The sequence below is a fragment of the Callospermophilus lateralis genome, chromosome 3 (genome assembly GCF_048772815.1).
Source record: "Callospermophilus lateralis isolate mCalLat2 chromosome 3, mCalLat2.hap1, whole genome shotgun sequence".
NCBI classification, from domain to species: domain Eukaryota; kingdom Metazoa; phylum Chordata; class Mammalia; order Rodentia; family Sciuridae; genus Callospermophilus; species Callospermophilus lateralis.
Window position 1 is genome coordinate 12,794,163 of NC_135307.1, and position 19,381 is coordinate 12,813,543.

The following is a 19,381-nucleotide window of genomic DNA, read 5'->3' on the forward strand; positions in this document are numbered from 1 at the left end:
TCTACTCTGTGAACCTGAAATGTCCCAATCACTTTCTAGCACGTCTGAAAAGAAAGGGGGTGGAGACATGAATATCACTAATGTTAGCAACAGATGTACAGCCTTACAATAAATTTCCAGTGTCTACTTTGACATCTATAGCCCTTATTGCCAGCTGTATAGGAATGATGGTGCACTCAATTATATGCATTCATTTCCATAGTAAACTGAAGAGATTTCCCCTTAGATACAGATTGACCTAGGTGCAGTTTTCAAATATTCACTCCAGTCACTCTGTTTTACTGCTTTGAATTTTAGACACAAATAAACACAAACAGTTCCCAACTCAAGAGTGGCTCAATCTAAATTTTTTTTTTTAATTTGGTGAGAAAGTATACCCACATAACCAATCTCTGTTTCACTTTCAGTATAGTATTCAATATATTAAATGAGATATTTAATACTTTATTATAAAATAGACCTTGTGTTAGGTGGCTTTGCCACCAATTGTAGGCTAATATAAGTATTCTGAGCACATTTAAGGTGGTCTAGGCTAAGTTATGATATTTGGCAAGCTAAATGTATTAAATGCTTTTTCATCTTATGATGGTTTTTCAGGATATAACCCCATGCAAGCCAAGGAATATATACAGTTCCAACTGGTCTCATAATGACAGAACTGAAATAAATCAAGGTCTTTAACTTTTAATCATGATACTAACATTATTTATTTCAAACCTACTATTCAAAGGTAGGAATATGTCATACCAAAAAGTTAGAGGCAAAAAGTGTGCCCAAAGCAAGTTCAAACAATTCTGAACTATTATGAACTTAATGGAAGCTATCCAAATTAACTTTCCTATAAAATATAACATTTATTAAAGGGTGAATAATAAAATGTGCTAATTTAAAGCTTATTACTAAAAATAAATTTGTCATGCAAAGAGAAGTATTAAAAAATTATCTAATTTGGGTTTCAAATATGTTAGGTATGACACCAGAAGAAATACTGATTTGGAAAATAAAACTTGATCTGGGGATATAACTCAGTAGCAGAACATTTCTGAAGCATGCACAGGGATTCAGCATCACAAAACAAGAAAAATACAACCTTCATATCATAGTCTTTCAAACTTGTAAAAAAAATCTCAAAAAAAGGCCTCAGGATAAAGATCAAATCAAGAGTGTGCTCTGTTAATAGAAGATTCTTTGTTAAGACTTCAGAAAGCTATAAGGTGTGCACAGTTAAACCTTGTGGCTAGAAAAGGGATTATAATAATTTTAGGTACATTATGAAATGCTCAACGATAGAAGAAAAAAAAACTTTCTCAAAAATAATTATAGATGTAGCTTTGGGGACCCAAAACCCAATTAGATTCGTTGAAAATCCCAAGTTTTTAGGAGTCATATTAGCAAAAACACCACCAGCTAAAACTAAAGCATATAAACACAATCCAAAATGAAAACAAAAATGGCATGTGGAACCCCAACTTCTACACAGGAAGCCAGTTGAGTTTCTTGCTGCAGCACAGGCCATTTCTAATTATAAAGGAAAGATGTCTTAGAGAGTGGGGACAAGACCTCAGGAGCAGGGATGGGTTAGGGAACTATTCTCAGGAAGTAAAACAAGACCCTAATAAAGACCCATCTGCCATCCCTGGAAGACAGTGAACAGCTGCTGATATGTTCATGGCTGGAGCTGCTATACACCAGGGACTGCCAACTGTATCCTCTTCCTCTTTCTGAACAGAGATTTATTGCTGTAATCCTATACTCTTCTCACCATTGTGTCTTGGATGTACAGGGAGCAGATAATCTTCCTTTGTAGTTCATGGGTCTCTGAATAAAGAGAATTTGTACCCAAGGAATTTCATAGGTGATCATATCATATCATGAGGTATTGAACTTTAAGCTTAAAGCTATAAATGGATAAGATTTGTGGTGGGGGAAGGGGGCGTTGTAAAGTGGTGAGTATATTTTACATATGGAAAAAAATTAGTTATAGCTAAATAGTAGATTATGGTGGATTAAATATTACCAATCCTTTTATAATCATTAGGATCCTATTTCCCCATTCCTTGAATCTGGGCTGACCTCAGGACTTTCTTTGACCAATGAAAAGCAACAGAACTGACAGAGACTTCTAAGTCTCTGAGGCCTTGCAAGCACCTCTCCCTCTCTCAGAACATTGCTGCTTTGTAAACAAGTCCAGCCCAGCCCCATGAAGGGTGAGACATCTCCTAGAAAGGAGAAGGCCCATATTCCCCATCATCCCAACCATCCAGGCAACCAATTAAGACCCCAGACATGTCAATGGGAGTAAGACCATCTGGAACCAACCAATTGTCAACCCACACACCAACTTACACAACTATATCAGTGAGCCTAAGAGTTTATAAAGAAGAACTACCTAGTTGAGCATAGGCCAATTTGTCCAACTTGGTTGTTGTTATTAGCCACTACATGTTAATATAGTTTGTTATGCAATAATAAATAACCAAGACAGCCTTCCAAAGATACCTGCTCATAATCAACCTCCAAAAATGTTTAAATGAGTCGTACAAGGTCCACAAAGGTAAGAGAGAACAGAGCTGAAGAGAACTCAAGCATCTCAACTAACTCATCAAAGCTCTTTGTATGACTATAATATAATCTTCCCATAACTTTTACACCACTAAAACAAGAAAAGAAAATAGAAATGGCTTAGATAAACTATGAAAAGTGGCTAAGGGAAATTTTAGAGGAGTCTTTAGCTAGGGTCATTGTTCAATTTCTATATAAATGAATATTTTACATATATACTTGATCAGGATATGTTTTTACACATATATACTAGACTATTCATACTACATCTCAAAATAATAAAGATTGTTAGTATATAAGATACATTCTTTACTAAAGTTAAGTTCTATGAATTACACTGTCATTCAAACGTTTTTATTATTAGACTATCTCAGAATTATATATTTGCTTTTATTTCAAATTACTTAACAAAAACATTGTATGTAAGATGGGTAAGCAAAAGCAGTGATGGAAATAGAGACCATTTTAATATCACAATATTGCATGCTAAATTATTTCCGTTTTCTCTTCACAAATACAATGACATGAACAAACTAGGAAACCATGGTGCAGAAATGAGGCAGATGTCAATGCACGAATTGACATACAAACACAGAAAACCATGCCCCACCACACAGATGGCTGGCTCTTACCTTTTTCTGACATATGGCAGATATTTCAGCTGTAAGGGGAAGGTACACAAAATATCAACAAAGAAAGAAAGCCCATTTTAAATAAGGGCAGCCGTGAAGGATAATTTTTTAAAAACAATCATAATTCACACAACCTTGAAACTCAGCTAAACAGCTTTGGACTTGTCTCATAAGTTGTCATCTACTTTTCCTGGCCTCTATTTTCCTCCTAAAGTATAAAATATCTCTTTCTTACCTGATAGTGATATCAGGGTTTATGTTTAATAAAGTTAGAAACACCTGCATGCAGCAAATATGTCACCTAGTCTCACAACTAACCCAATTTTCTCAGTTATGACTTAGAAATCAGATCACATTAAAGTCAAACAACTTTAATCTTAACCTCCTCATTTTATAGAGGACAAAATTAAGAGCCACTATGGTTGGATGAATTCCTCAAGATCTTATAGCCTATCAATGATGGAGACATATGTATAGGTACAGTTCCTACATCCCCTATTCGCTGGTTTATCCAATACACTATGATACTGGTTTGATATGATATATTTAGATCGCTATCATGTGATGCTCTGCTATTTCTAAAGTGTAGAAAAAGCCTACTACATTGGTCTATTTACACTTGAAGTATCAATTTATACCAGACTTAACTCATGTAAAACCAGCTGTATGGTTATACAAGATAAACCAATTCTCAAACCAAAGGGTAGACCAGTTGGAGTAAGGCCATCAAACTACTGTCTACTTACAGAATTAATTTCAACAAATTCATAAAAAATCTTTTTAGTGGGCATACCAATTAGTTCCATGGAAACTGATGCTTAAGAAAAATACTTGAAAATAATTTTTCCAAAAATCTATTAGCATTTTCCTTGAAACAGTAAGGACTTAAAAAAAATGGACTTACGCCTTGTTATAGGATGGTCTATGTTACGATTTATTTAAAGATTAAAGGTAAATGTCCCCCAAACTGTCTGCAAATTATGAATTAATGGATGCCAAGTCAATGAAATTTATAACTCAGTCTTAAAGCTGCTTTTGTATAACTAATGGTAATTTAACAGTTTGATATCCTTAAATAATCTGAGGTTAGTGTCTTATCTCTAGATAAATAATAAAAAGTTATGATTTGGGGCTGGGGATATGGCTCAAGTGGTATCGCGCTCGCCTGGCAGGCACGGGGTACTAGGTTCGATCTTAGCACCACATAAAAATAAAATAAAGATGTTGTGTCCACCGAAAACTGAAAAAAAAAAAAAATATTTAAAAAGTTCTCTCTCTCTCTCTCTCTCTCTCTCTTAAAAAAAAAAAAAAGTTATGATCAGTTCTTCCAAAGATGAATGTCATCTACAAATGATTACCAAAATTCAGCAACATATCTTATATTTACAATGTATTTTAGAAGCTGGGCACAGTTCCAGCTACTTGGGGGCTGAGGCAAGGGAATCACTTGAGCACAGGAGTTTAGGGCCAGCCTGGGCAGCACACAACATTGAGAGGCCTAATCTCTTAGAAAATAAATAAATAAATAAAGTGTTTATTAGTACTTGACTATCAGCTTTACCTCAGAGCACTGGAAGCTCACTAATGAAGTAGCCCAGTTTAAGGGGGGAAAATTACCTTTACCCATAATACAAGCCCAAGCCTTCTGTAGGCCCAAGCCTTTACATAACCTTATATAACTTTTCACAATGTTCTTTTGAAGGAAATAAATACTGACATTATCGCTCTATTTTACAGAGAGCAAGTAAGACTACAAAGAAGTAGTGTAATTATCATTGAGAAAATGCCTTAAGGTTGTTGTTTAAAATGTCACAGAATTTATTAACATATGGTTTTAACTTATTTTTTAAAATGAACCTTTCATATAAATCCTTTTACTATCTACATACTAAATCAGATATCAAGTTCTTCCTGTGTCATTGATCTATACTCATTATGCCCCCAGCTTTTCCCACCCTTTGTCTTTCCTCTGCTTTGCTAAGTACTTTTCCCTTGTCATTGTAGCCACCAATGAGGTGGCGAGAATTCCTGCTTCTCCCATATGCAGAGGAATGCTCTCAGTAGAATCAATCCACTTTTTTTTTTTTTTAAAGAGAGAGAGAGAGAGAGAGAGAGGGAAATTTTTTGATATTTAGATATTTATTTTTTAGTTTTCGGTGGACACAACATCTTTATTTTATTTTTATGTGGTGCTGAGGATCGAACCCAGTGCCCCGAGCATGCCAGGCGAGCACGCTACTGCTTGAGCCACATCTCCAACCCGGATCAATCAACTTTTGAAACACAACTTTCAGAATTGAAACAAACATCAAAAAGTGTTGCAGGCTGGGTATGGTGGCACACGCCTGTAATCTGAGTAGCTCGGGAAATTGAGGCAGGAGGATCACAAGTTAAAAGCCAGCCTCAGCAACTTAGCAAGGTCCTAAGCAACTCAGTGAGACCCTGTCTCTAAATAAAATATAAAAAAGGGCTGGAGATGTGGCTCAGTGGTTAAGTGCCCCTAGGTTTAATCCCTGGTATCAAAAAAAAAAGTGTGGCAAATCTTGTCTTTCCATTGAAATGGGTTAGATGTACTTTATCCCCATTTTAGTGATAGGGAACCTGAGTCTCAGAGCAATTAAAGGTCATTCCCCCAAAATAGTGTCAAGAAAAAGGCCCATTATTAAATTCTCTTCCCACTGGTGGTTTTTTTTTTTTTATTCTTTCTGACCTGGCACAGCAAAATATCATCGATAAACCCGTTATATACACAGAAAATCCCTTACGACACAATTCAGCAGGGCTTTAGTCCTACAGAAGCCTAACTGCAACATCTAACCTTAATTCTGATAGAGTTGACACTTTGCCCCTCATTATTAAATGTTTGGATATATAATACCAAGACACTGATAAAATGAATATCCCAATGAATATTCATGGGATATTATTCTTTGGTTACTGTCTTTGTAAAATAAAATAGCACAAAGGGAGATGAATCAACCATGTCATTAGTTGTGATTACTCATTATTCACACTTTCTGAAGTAAACCATACCTTGTGGCAGAAGAACATCAATCAACCACTCGCTGTGATCCCTATAAAGAAAAATAAAATTCATTTTTGAGCTTCATTGAAATGGTCTCCTTCCACATGAATGTTTATAAGCTGCACACTATTGATGAAAGGCTTCTAATAGAAAGGATAATTAAGAGCACTATCATAATAAACTTTTAAAACTCTAATGCATTCCAGCTAAATTATAAATTATAGGCATTTCATCATATTCAGTTATCTTTAAATGATACTTTCCAGATGCTAATTATGCCAACCAAAATACTGCATGATCTGCACAAAACTGAGTGTGACTGCAAAAATAACAAGCAAAGAGAAGCCACTTGAATTACATGTCATATTTGGAAACCACAGTCTCCTTTTACATCTATTTTTCTCTGAGGCCTTTTTAAAAGGCTACTTCAAAATTAGAGCTGCTTTATTAAGTGGAATTGCTTTCTCGTGTCACATGGAGAAAAACATTGCAAACAAAGCCGTAATCTTCTAAATGACACTTTGCTACATGTTAAATGTCAAATGAACCTTTAAAAAACACGGTAAGGGGCTGGGGCTGAGTTCAATGGCAGAGCCCTTGCCTAGCATGCATGAGGCACTGGGTTCCATCCTCAGCACCACACTTAATTAAACAAATAAAATAAAGGCATTCTGTCCATCTATAACTACAAAAATAAAAATTTTTTAAAAAAGCATGGCAAGGCTACTGGGAAAGCTGTGTAATATAAGCAATTTAGGTCCAAATAATTTTTCTTATTTTCCCATTGAGAGTCCTATACCTACCCTGCAATCCTCTCACTGCATTCTTCACAGAGATACAATGGGGGTGGTTTATCCCCCAAAGCAACTGACAGGGAAGGGTCTATACACATCTGAAACACAAGAAAAGACAGATGAACTCTCCTGCTCCCGTATGATGAGATGAGTGCTCCACAGTGAGTGACACATTCCCACAGGCAAAGTGGAGTAGATATTAGTCAAACCCATTTGACCTGTGACTGCTCATACCACACTCACTGAGTGCACACTGAGACATTAATCGTGGCTGTGGTGGGTTTTCATTTCTCCTGTTATTTGCAATTAAAGAACAAACAGTGTCAAGAAACCCACCCACATTCCACAAAGATAAAAAATCACCTATTCAATGGCTGCTTCAAATAAACACAGTAATCTCCCTTTAAAAAAAGGAAAATATATGATTATTTAGATCTTAAAATCACAAATTATATGAACCTGATGGCAGTAGAGAACTTAGCTTCTTAAGACCCATTCAGAAAAAATAGCATAAATCTAGCATTGAGTAGTTCACTCTTCTTACTCTGGAATCTTAGCTCTGTTCCAGACATCTAACATTTCATTTTCACATTTTTTATTTTTTCTACACATGACCTACAATTTTTCACCCTCAATGCTTTGTTGTTTATGGCTGGGGTTTCACTAACCCAAGCACTGATGAAAAGTGTTCACTTCATAGTTGAGTGTCAGGATATTTCAAATACCTGGATGTTTTAGATCAAGGGAACACATTCAGATGATTAGCTGCATTCTTACTTGGCTTCAATTTAAATCACAATGATTTCTCAAAGTCATTTCAAATTCTGTTCCCGGCTTTCAAGAAATAATCAATCCATGCTATACCAAATGACACAATGAATGTCTAGTATACAAATTCTTCTAAAATTTCACTCTCTTCTTTAGCTGTTTTCATTGATTTGAAAGGGGGAAATGACCCAAATTTACAACCCAAAACAGACTGCAATTCAATTAAAACCCTGATGAGTTTTAGTGGTTGGGAAAATAATAGTTAGAATTGCTAAATTTAAATCAACACACCATCAAAATTGTCAATTATGTATTACCAGATACTAAAGGCCTGGTTGTGTAAGTTTCATGCTTCCTTATATGCAATAATGAATAACTACTTTTTGTTAAATCAGAGATTAGCACAATTTCTCTATGAATGACCAAAAAGTAAATATTTTAGGTTTTGTGGGCCATATAGTCTCTGTTACAACTACTCAACTCCACAGGTATAGCATGAAAGTGGCCTTAGATGAAACAAAAGCAAATGAGAATAGCTGTGTTCCAATAAAACTTTACTTACAAAAACAACCATCCAGCCAGATTCGGTTATGGATCATAGATGGCCCCAACCCCTGTCTTAAAATAATTATCTGGGATTCAGAGTACTTCATAAAGAGGACTTCAAACAGAACCAAGTAAAACCAAAAGCAGAGGGTGATATCATAAACCATAAGTTCCAGTATATTTTTAACATTAACCTTATTTATTGAAGCTGTTAACTTTTACTTAAAAATTACTTTTTTTCACCCTATTTTAACAAAAATAGATAATGCTTTCCTATTTGGAAAACCATGAGAGCCTGGTGGCATTATGGAAATTCAACCTTTTGGAAAGGATTAATCCATTTTTCCTGAGTCTTTCCCATGCACCTCATCTATACTTTGTCTTGAGCATTATTACCTTACTCTCATTTCTAACAAGTCATTGATACCTCTGCCAGGTGTTCCACTCAAAAGGAAAAACTCCCTAGGATGTTAGCACTAGAGTCACTACAGATTAGCTGGTTGACCACTTACCTGTTAAGTGACTTAATTAACATGACCCACCAGATTTCTGAGCAATAGAGTCAATTCTGTTCTATTCTAAACAGAGCAGTTGACACCTTTCCTAATGAGTTCATATCTGGATGTTGCATTAAAAAATGACTGTTTCTGTTTATGAATAAAATATTTGCCCATTACAGAGGCTCAGGAAATGAAGAAAAAGAAGGAAATTCAAATAACTCATTAACTCTCCATCCTGATCCATTGCCTGTAACATTCCAATGAGTTCAACCAGGTTTTTTTACTGTGAATATATAGAGATGTGATATTTAAACTAAACTAGCATATTATGCAATATCATAACTTTGATTTTCACTTAATGTAATTTTGTAAGTATCTGGATGTTGGATACTTTTGATCTGAATGTCTCATGGTTATGATGCATGCTTGCAAGCACTCACAGTGGAAATACAGAACAATACCAGAGTCTAAGTGCAAAAATGGCCCCAGTACAGGAAGCATTCACAAGAATGTTACCTTTCTGGAAAGTGTAGGGTTAAAATGGAAAAGAGAGTTCTTTAGGAAAACTAGAGATTGGCACATGAGATTTTGGTGATGAAAATGTCTTGGAACTAAATAAAATTAGGAGTTGTGTGAATGTACCAAATATCACTGAATTGTTCAGTTCAAAATTGTTAATTTTATGGTATATGAATTTTACCTCAATTTTTTAAATGACAGAAAGTAGACCTATCCTAGAGGACTGGCTTGGAGGAGAAAATTAATTTAAGCCCAACCTAGAGGAATGGACTAGGCTGTTTGCCTAAACGAGGAGAAAATCTAATTCCTGATTTATTTCTGTGATTAGAAGGCTAGAAAGCATTAGGAACAGATGTCAGAGCACTCCTGAGGATGCGGTCTGACATAAACTCTAGGAAAAAATAACTAGAGAAACCTGTAACAGGCAGACGGAAGGAAGGATATAGAAATAAAAGGAAGAAGGAACCATGCACATCTCATCCCTGTGAAAAATTAAGCAAGCTGAACTTCTTGAATAATATATGATCTCACATGTGTTTAGCTCAAAATACCTCACCACAAAGTACCTGTGAACCCCAATGCCTACTGAAATAGGAGGTGCACATGGTGGAATGGGTGGGCCCACACTTCCATTGGCAGGTCACTATCATCTGCTCTTTGTCAACATTCATTAAATCTGCCTTCATGAGAGGCAGTTATGATATCTTGAGATTACCAGGTTGTTATTGGCACCTGGTTGCCACTTTTGGTGGCAAAATACATTTTTGGTTCTTTTTATATTTATTAAATCTCATTTTAACCATTCTTTGTTTTTCTAAAGTGATAGTACGATTTTCAATTATTTGATCATCTTCACCATCTCTCTACAGAAAGGGAAACAAACTCTCATGACAGTAGTTCTAAAAGTAACTGTGAACTCCAGTAACTTCAGCCGACACCAACTCCTCATCATTTGACATTTAACCCTTACAAATGCAGACACTAATCTATCCAGCCAAGTGTTTTATGTTCAACAAATACACCACACACAATTTTATTAAAGGATATGATTGTTTCTCTAACATTCAACATCCTAGATTTGGGGCTTTAGCAGGACCACACTGATCTGATGTTAAGAAAAGAATGAGGCTGAGAATAAGAGTACCTGATTCTGACCCCAGTGCTCACACTAACTGCCTGTGTGACCAGTTTCCTTATCTCTAATGTAACTTTCCACATGCATGCTATCCAAACACCTCTCAGTCACTTTGACCAACACTTCACAGTTGTATCTATTTTTGCCCTAGAGTTCTTGAATTTGCACATTTGTACATTAGGCACTCCGACTTTGTAACACACATATGAAAACTGAGGGAAAATACATTTCCTTGAGTTTATTAGCTCAGATAGAAGCCAAAGAAGGGCCATTTAAGTGTTTCACCAGGATTTTTCTGATAATCAACTCAGTGCTACACAATACCTGGCCATGAACTCATATCCAAAAACTGCAGTCATGATTTCTCATCACTCTGTCTTGACCCAGTCTGCTCAAGTACAGTTAGATTGAACATAGGTGATTGAACTTATTGGCTTTGCTTTACAGAGAAGCATGCACTCTTCTCCACTTCATTCAGTAATTTGCTCCTAATAATGTGTCCACTGAAAATAAAACATGGAAACAAGTCCAATAAAACAGTACCTTCACAGCTGGCTTGTTAATTGCATTGTGGCATTCAATGTGCTGGCAGTGGATGGGATTCCAAGCTGTAAAGCAAAATAGAGCCGATGAGCACTTCTCATTGAAATTATTCCTGCTCTAGTGAAAATGCAGCATACTTCACTAGCTTTTTTTTTCCTAAGTAGAAGCACCATCAGATGGCTTCCTAGAAGAATCATTTTTTTTAAATCTATGAAAAATGTTTAAATCAGGCAAAGATATCACAATGCTATCCATTTTCCCAAGAAGAGAAAGACAACAAAAGGCAGCATACACCATATATTACCTCACAATGGTAACATTAACAAGTCTGCAAAAGTTTTTACAACTATATTTTCACTTGATTCCACAATAACTCAGTGGGCTATCTATAGCCGATTATTACTTCATTTAATGTAAGAGTAAGTTTTGAAATTAAAAAGGTCAAGTAGCTTGATATGGTCATAGTTAGTCAACACAAGTTGGGTCTTGAATCTATATCCCTTGATTTCTGATGCTCTGCTCTTTTCACTGTGGTATACTATAATAAATATCTTATATTTTTTTGGTGTCAGGAAATGTTTCAAATTGATAAATGGCCTAAGGCATTCTCCAACATTCCATTTCCCACTGCATCCCCATCAAATGTAGAAACTGGGAAGATAAGTTTATTGCCCAAATGAAACTGATCTCTCTCTCTCACACATGACCCACGTACTGAACCTCTGCTAGTTTGCTGACATCCGTATCTGACTCCTTAACTAAGCATTTATAAAGGATGAGGAAAAGAACTAAGTGACCTAGGAAAAATCACAGACAGTAATTACCATCCTCCAGATGATCATGTAGCCCAATGAGTTAACTAGTAATATTCCATCATTTTTTTTAAATGTAATGTGCCTGAAAGTAGGACATCCTTCTAAATTGCCATATACTAAACTTATAGGACCATAGGTCGATTTTTTTAAAAAGAAGATAAGAAGTATACACCAAAGACCACTATTCTAATAACATAGTATCATACTGCTTATATCTTTAGAGAAAAGAAAGAAGAAATAAATGAGTAAATGAATGAATGAAGAGATAATTTGGTTAGGGGTATTTCATAACAGATTTGTTTCCCAAATGCAGTAAAATCAAGATGAATACAAAGAGTGGCAATATATTTTCCTGTGCAATTAGAGAAACTTAAAGACAGTGATTGCCTTTAACTGAATATGCATTGTAAATACATAGGACATGTGGCCCATTCCTCCAATCCCAAACTCATGACAGACATCACAGCATTCCTTCCTACTGAATGTGCAAGAATGTGCAAAAGTCATAGCACTTGATCAGGGTTCTAAATACTTCTGCTCTGCCATAAACCCATGCCTTTTGTGTGGATAGTGGGGATATACAGGAGGTTGCATTCCTCTCAGTTTTCATTCTACTTTTACCAAGTGTCACTGAATTGGAAATATTTTGTAGGATACTATGTTCATCACATTAGGAGAAGGGTGATTCTTAGATTTTGCTAATGTCAAAAACCACTTGTCACTGGATATGATGGCACATGCCTATGATCCCGAGACTTGGGAGGCTGAGGCAGGAGGATCTCAAGTTTGAGGCAAGCCTTAGCAACTTAGTGAGATCCTCCAATAATTTTTTTTAAACCTGTCAAGGTTTTTAAAATATGAGATCTAAAGCCCATGTTAGATCTATTGGATCAAAATTTCTGAGGTTAGCCAGGGACAGTGGTACATTCCTATAATTCCAGCTATTCAGGGAACTGGAGGCAAGAGGATCATGAACTCAAGCCCAGCCTGGGAAACTCAAGACTCTACTTCAAAACAAAAAAATAATGAGGGCCCAGTGGAAAAGAACTTGCCTAGCATGCACAAGGCCCTGGATTCCATCTCTGGTAATTCATTCTCTCTCTCTCTCTCTCTCTCTCTCTCTCTCTCTCTCTCTCTCTCTCTCAAAATAAAATAAAATAAAAAATAAAAAATAAAAATAAACCTCTTGAGAATAGAGTACAGGTATTTGTAAATGGGGAAAGCACTACAATTTATTCTGCTATAAAGACAACCTACCCACCTAATCTTGTGGCAAATATAGTCATAATGAAGCTAGGGGACAAAAGGCAGTCAATGTAGATAATAAATAATTGGATTGTTTCAGGAAGATGGACGCTGATTTGGCTCTGGGAAGATGGAGGCTGCCGCTGGAGAATTGAAATGCTATTGCCGCCAGAGCCTTACCCCTCCTCCCCCCAATCTGTTGCTAAGGTTACCTGCCTCCAGAGAACTGTTCCTCCCAAAAGGTTGTTAATGAAGCACCTCCTGGGCGGCCCTTTTTCCTGCCCTGTTTGGGCAGCCCCAGAGAGGCACCTCCTGGAAGGCTTTCTCCTCACCTATCTTTTGGCATCTGGTCACATAGACAAGATAAAGGGAGGAGGAGAGCATGAGAACAAAGAAAATCTAAAATGTGTAAAAGGGACAAGACACCCCCACTTCCTCCAATACCCAGCTCTCTGCCCGTTCTCTGTGGAGAAGTCTATCTCTGTTCTATCCTTCAAATAAAACTTGCTTTCTACGCTTTCCTTTCAAGGCGTTTCTCAGGTGTTCAAACTTCATATCTGGGGAAATGGAACTCAGCCCTGATTGATTCTCATCACCAGCAGTATTAATAATAGAGCTCCACTCAAAAATAGTAACAAAAAACAGTGTAAAAGCACAATAAAATTCTGTTTCCAATTGTGATGGAGTAATTGATATTATACTTGCCTTCCCATCATAAACAACTAGAAAACTAAAATAAATAAATAAGTGTGTGTGTGTGTGTGTGTGTGCGCGCACACACACACACACAAACATATATATAAAACAACTATTTGGGAAATTGAACTACAGATAATGTAGGGAGGACAGTGCTTCGTGAGAGAAGAGAAATAATGCAGTCAGTCTCATGATCACTTGTTTTTCAGCCTGAACACAATCTCAGACTTGGTCCAAAAAGGACAAAGACAAGCAGAGCAGGGTGGGGGTTTTCTGTTTTTGTTTTTGTTTTTAGTTGAGGGGACAGAAATCATAGCTTGAAGAGGCAAAGTGCTGTTTTGTTAGGTAGAATACCAAGGAATCAGGAGCTGTGCAATCATAGCTATAAAAATCTAAGTGGGATTCTCTTTTGGTTTTAGCTTTATATTAAGCCAAACATGTCTAAGGTAAATAAATCTCCATGAGAATGGATTGACTGGGGGGGACTATAAACTAAATAATTATTAGAGTTTATACCTAGCTGGGAGATGTTCTAGTTCTAACCGCTAAAGTGGAGGAATTCACTGAAGCATTTAATAGATACTCTGGGAAGGTCACACCTAAGTAATAGGGCTAAGCTAACATGGAAAAGGCCACCCTAGGGTCTCCCTAACAAAGCCTGAAAGGGTCAAGCTGATCCACAAGTAACATGATTGCCAAAAAAGATTTAATGCACTATAATGGAAGACAAAAAATCCCGACATTCACAATAATGCAATATTCATGAAATCAAGCATCAGTCAAAAAGCACTTGATATTTGAAAGGAGGAAAATATTGCTGTAAGCCAGGGGAAAAATCAATAGAATCAAGCCCAGAAATTACAAAGATGAAATAAACAATGTTTTAAAAATACTATTATAAACATATTCAAAGGAAAACATAATCATGAACATAATGAAGATAAAAATGAAAAAATAATAAAAGAACCAAAGGAATTTATAAAAATAAAAAATGAAAAATGAAAAAAAAATCAATAAATAGGTTTTACAGCATATTAGACAATGCATAAGAAATGAATAGTGAATTGAAAGGCATAATAACAGAAACTATCCAAAGTGAAGTACTGGAAGAAAACTAAGCTTCAGTGAGCTATGGGAAAATTTCAGGTAATATGATTAAAAGCACAAAAGAACCACAGTATAGTACATATTTTTTTAAATGGCCAAATTTTTCAAGTTTGACGAAAATAATTAACTCACAGATCCAAGAAGGTCAATGAATCCTAGGCAAGGAAAAAAAAACAAAGAAAATCACTTCAAAATTAATATAATGAAAACAAAACCAATGACAAGAAGGAAATCTTGAAAGTATCCAGAAAACAAACAAAAAGACACTTTACTCACAGGAAAACAAAGACAAGTTAAGAATAATCATTGGTTTCTCATCAAAAGAAATAATAGCCAGAAGACAATGGAAAGACATCTTTAATAGGCTGAAAGCAAAAAATACTGTCAACCTAGAATTCTATCCCCAGAGAAAATACTCCTCATAAATGAGTATTACATAAACACTATTTGAAGACAAGTACCAGGTAAGAGAATTTATCGCCAGCTGAGCTCCACTGAAGGATACCAAAGAGAAGCTCAGGTTACACAAAGGCATAAAGAGTGCTATACAAGAAGACTATAGAAGACTTCTTTACTCAATATGTTATAAAAAGATAACTATTTAAAATAGAAGTAATAGCTATGTATTGTGAGGTTAATTGTGTGTGTGTGTGTGTGTGTGTGTGTGTGTATGTGTGTGAAAAATGTTGATAACAAGTACAAAAAGAATGAGGAGGGACAAATGAAAATAAATAGGTTCTTATATTAACATGTAAATTGGTATAATAATATTTGACAGGTAGAGGAAAGTTAAAAATGCACATTGTAAATGAAAACTATAGAACACTAAAGAAAGAAATTGAAGAAGATGGAAAGATCTCCCATACTCTTGGATAGGCAGAATTAACATTGCCAAAATGGCCATACTACCAAAAGCACTGTAGAGATTTAATGCAATTCCTATTAAAATCACAACAGCATTCTTCATAGAAATAGAAAAGGGAATAATGAAACTCATTTGGAAAAATAAGAGACACAGAATAGCCAAAGCAATCCTTAGCAAGAAAAAAATGAAGCAGAAGGCATCACAATACCAGACGTAAAATTATACTACAGAGCCACAGTAACAAAAACAACAGATATGTAGACCAATGTTATAGAAGACAGAAAGACAAACCCACATAAATACAGTTATTTCATACTAGACAAAGGTAACAAAAACTTACTTGGGAGAAAAGAGAGCCTCTTCATTAAATGGTGCTGGGAAAACTGGAAATCCACATGTAGCAAAACGAATTTAAACCCCTATCTTTCACCCTGCACAAATCAACTCAAAGTGGATCAAAGACTTAGGCACTAGAAGAGAGACGTTGGGCCAAATAGAAAAAAAAATAGGCACAAATCTCCACCATGGTGACTTGGGAACTGACTTCCTTAATTAACAAGATTCTAAAGCACTAGAAGTAAAATCAACAATCAATAAATGGGATGAAATCAAACTAAAAAGCTTCTTCACAGTAAAGAAAAAAATCAATAATGTGAAGAGAGCACCTACAGAATGGGAAAAAAAAAAATCTTTTACCACATAAACCTCAGATAGAGCATTAATCTCCAGGATATATAAAGAACTCAAAAAACTCAACACTAAAATAAATAAATAAATAAATAACCCAATCTATAAATGGGCAAAGGAACTGAACAGACACTCCACAGAAGAAGAAATACACAGCTGGGGTTGTGGCTCAGTGGTGGAGCACTTGCCTAGCATGCATGAGACACTGAGTTCAATTCTTAACACCATATATAAATAAATAAAAAGGTCCATCAACAACTAAAAAAAAAAAAAAAAAAAAAAACAGACTGGGATTGTGGCTCAGTTGCAGAGCACTCGCCTAGCACATGTGAGGCTCTGGGTTCAATCCTCAGCACCACATAAGAATGAAATAAAGATAATGTGTCCAACTACAACTAAAAAATAGTAAATATTTTTTTAAAAAAGAAGAAGAAGAAATACAAATATATGAAAACATGTTCAACATCTCTAGAAATTAGAGAAATGCAAATCAAAACTACACCGAGATTCCATCTCACTCCAGTCAGAATGGCAATCATCAAGAATACAGGCAACAATAAATGTTGGTGAGGATATGTGAAAAAGGTACACTCATAGGGTGGGACTGCAAATGGTGCAACCACTGTGAAAGCAGTACGCAGATTCCTCAGAAAACCTGGGATGGAACCACCATTTGACCCAGTTATCCCACTCCTCAGCATATACCCAAAGGACTTAAAATCAGCATACTACAGTGACACATCCACATGAATGTTTATAGCAGCTCAATTCACCATAGCTAAACTATGGAACTAACCTAGGTGCTCTTCAACAGATGGACGGATAAAATAAACTATGGTATGCATATACAATGGAATATTATTCAGCCTTAAAGAAGAACGTAATTATGGCATTTGTCAGTAAATGGATGGGGCTGGAGAATATCATGCTAAATGAAATACACCAATCCCAAAGAACCAAAGGCCAAATGTTTTTTCTGATATGTGGATGTTAATTCACAATAGGGGAGTGTGGTTGAGAATAGAAGTATTTTGGACTAGACAGAGGGTAGTGAAGGGAGAGAAGGCAGGTATGGGGTTAGGAAAAACAGTAAAATGAATCTGACATTATTACTCTATGTACATATATGATTACATGACCTGTGAAACTCTACATCATGTACAACCAGACGATGAGAAATTATATTCCATTTATGTATGATGTGTCAAATGCATTCTATTCCCATATAGAACAAATAAAAAATACCAAAGAAATGAACATTGTAAACACTACAGAAATTTTTTCAAAAGAAAAGTAAATGATTCAATATAGATATAAAATTGAATACTAAAAAGAATTCAAAAGAGGGCAAGATATCAACAAAAGGGAATAAAGAATAGATGGGAAAAATATAAAATTAGCATAAGCTGGGGCTGGGACTATGGCTCAGGGTGCTTGCCTTGCATGTGTGAGGCACTGGGTTCAATCCTCAGCACCACATAAAAATAAGTCAATCAAATAAAGGCATTTGTCCATCTACAACTTAAAATTTTTTAAAATTAGCATAAACTGACAGATCAAAGGCCACTGTATCAATGATTACATTAAAAGCAAATGGTCTCTGGGACAGCAAGAGATGTTGCAAACCACATAAAAAGAAAAAATACTTATATGAGATCATGAGTGAATCCCCAAGATTCTTCCATTAAAGAATCATTCTATAAAATGAGTACATTTCATGAGAGACATTCTCAATCTTGAATTTCATTGAAACCAGGCAGCAATAAGACTGGGACCCACAACAGTCTCCACTTGCTCCCAATTCACTAGACCCCATGTATCCATTATCAAGACTGCAGTTTATCCAACTATCAGCTGATAGTTGTATATTCAGCTATCAGCAGTAGCTCACTCTTCCCCACTCATCATATCCACTACTGTTCCTCCTGGTGGTTGGATAGATGGATGGATGAATGGATGCATGGAACGACCAAGTACATAAAATTTTGCTCCTTTGTTGCACTATAATTCATAGGACTTATTCAAATACCCAAATAAAGTCTTTTTATTTTTTTCCAGTATCAAATCTTTATCTACTCTTTCAGAGAAATGTTCTCTTTATTTTTCTTGTTAAACTGTAACTGGCCAATGTTTAATCATAATAACCAAAAGATATCATAATTTGAGTCACATACTTCAGAATCTGGGAATTCAAAGAAAAAAATGTCTCTGTCATGATTTTAGTGAGAAAAAAATAGAATTATATAAAAGTCACCTTCTGTGTTGATTAGCCTATGTGCGAGACTACTAGAATGAAAAGAATTAGAATTCATGTTAGGATGTCATGTATAACCAAAAAGAACAAATAAAAATATTTTTAAGAAAAAAAAAGCAAATGGTCTAAAAGGCAGAGATTGTCAAATAGGATTTAAGTTTTTCAAAAAGCTTTATTCAAATACAGTCTGCTTGTAGAAACACACAAGATATAAAGAAACAGGTAAGTTAAGAGTTAAAATCAAGAATCAACAAATGGGAAGTATTCAAACTAAAAAGTTTTTTTCTCAGCAAGAGAAACAATAAGAGAGGTAAATAGGGAGCCTACCATCCTGGGAACAAATATTTACCTCTCACACTTCAGATAGAGCTCTAATCTCTAGGCTACACAAAGAACTCAAAAAATTAAACAACAAGAAAACAAATAACCCAATCAACAAATGGGCCAAGGACCTGAACAGACACTTCTCAGAGGAGGATATACAATCAAACAAGAAATACACGAAAAAATGCTCACCATCTCTAGGAATCAGAGAAATGCAAATTAAAACCACTCTAAGATACCATCTCACTCCAGTGAGATTGGCAGCCATTATGAAGTCAAACAATAACAAGTGCTGGCAAAGACGTGGGGAAAAGGGTACACTTGTATATTGCTGGTGGGACTGCAAATTGGTTCACCCAATTTG

General features: G+C 35.6%; 1 protein-coding gene across 4 annotated transcripts in view; it reads right to left on the reverse strand.

Annotated features, from left to right (window-relative positions):
* Unc79 (unc-79 subunit of NALCN channel complex) overlaps positions 1-19,381 on the reverse strand; it is a 213,649-nt gene that overhangs the window by 156,033 nt on the left and 38,235 nt on the right. For all 4 annotated transcript variants that reach the window (XM_076848004.2, XM_076848003.2, XM_076848001.2 and 1 more), the window contains exons 5-8: positions 11,025-11,089; positions 7,023-7,111; positions 6,228-6,268; positions 3,195-3,223 (exon numbers count right to left, since the gene is read on the reverse strand). In XM_076848004.2, coding sequence (XP_076704119.1) covers positions 3,195-3,223; positions 6,228-6,268; positions 7,023-7,111; positions 11,025-11,089 — 224 coding nt within the window. The remainder of the gene's footprint in view (positions 1-3,194; positions 3,224-6,227; positions 6,269-7,022; positions 7,112-11,024; positions 11,090-19,381) is intronic.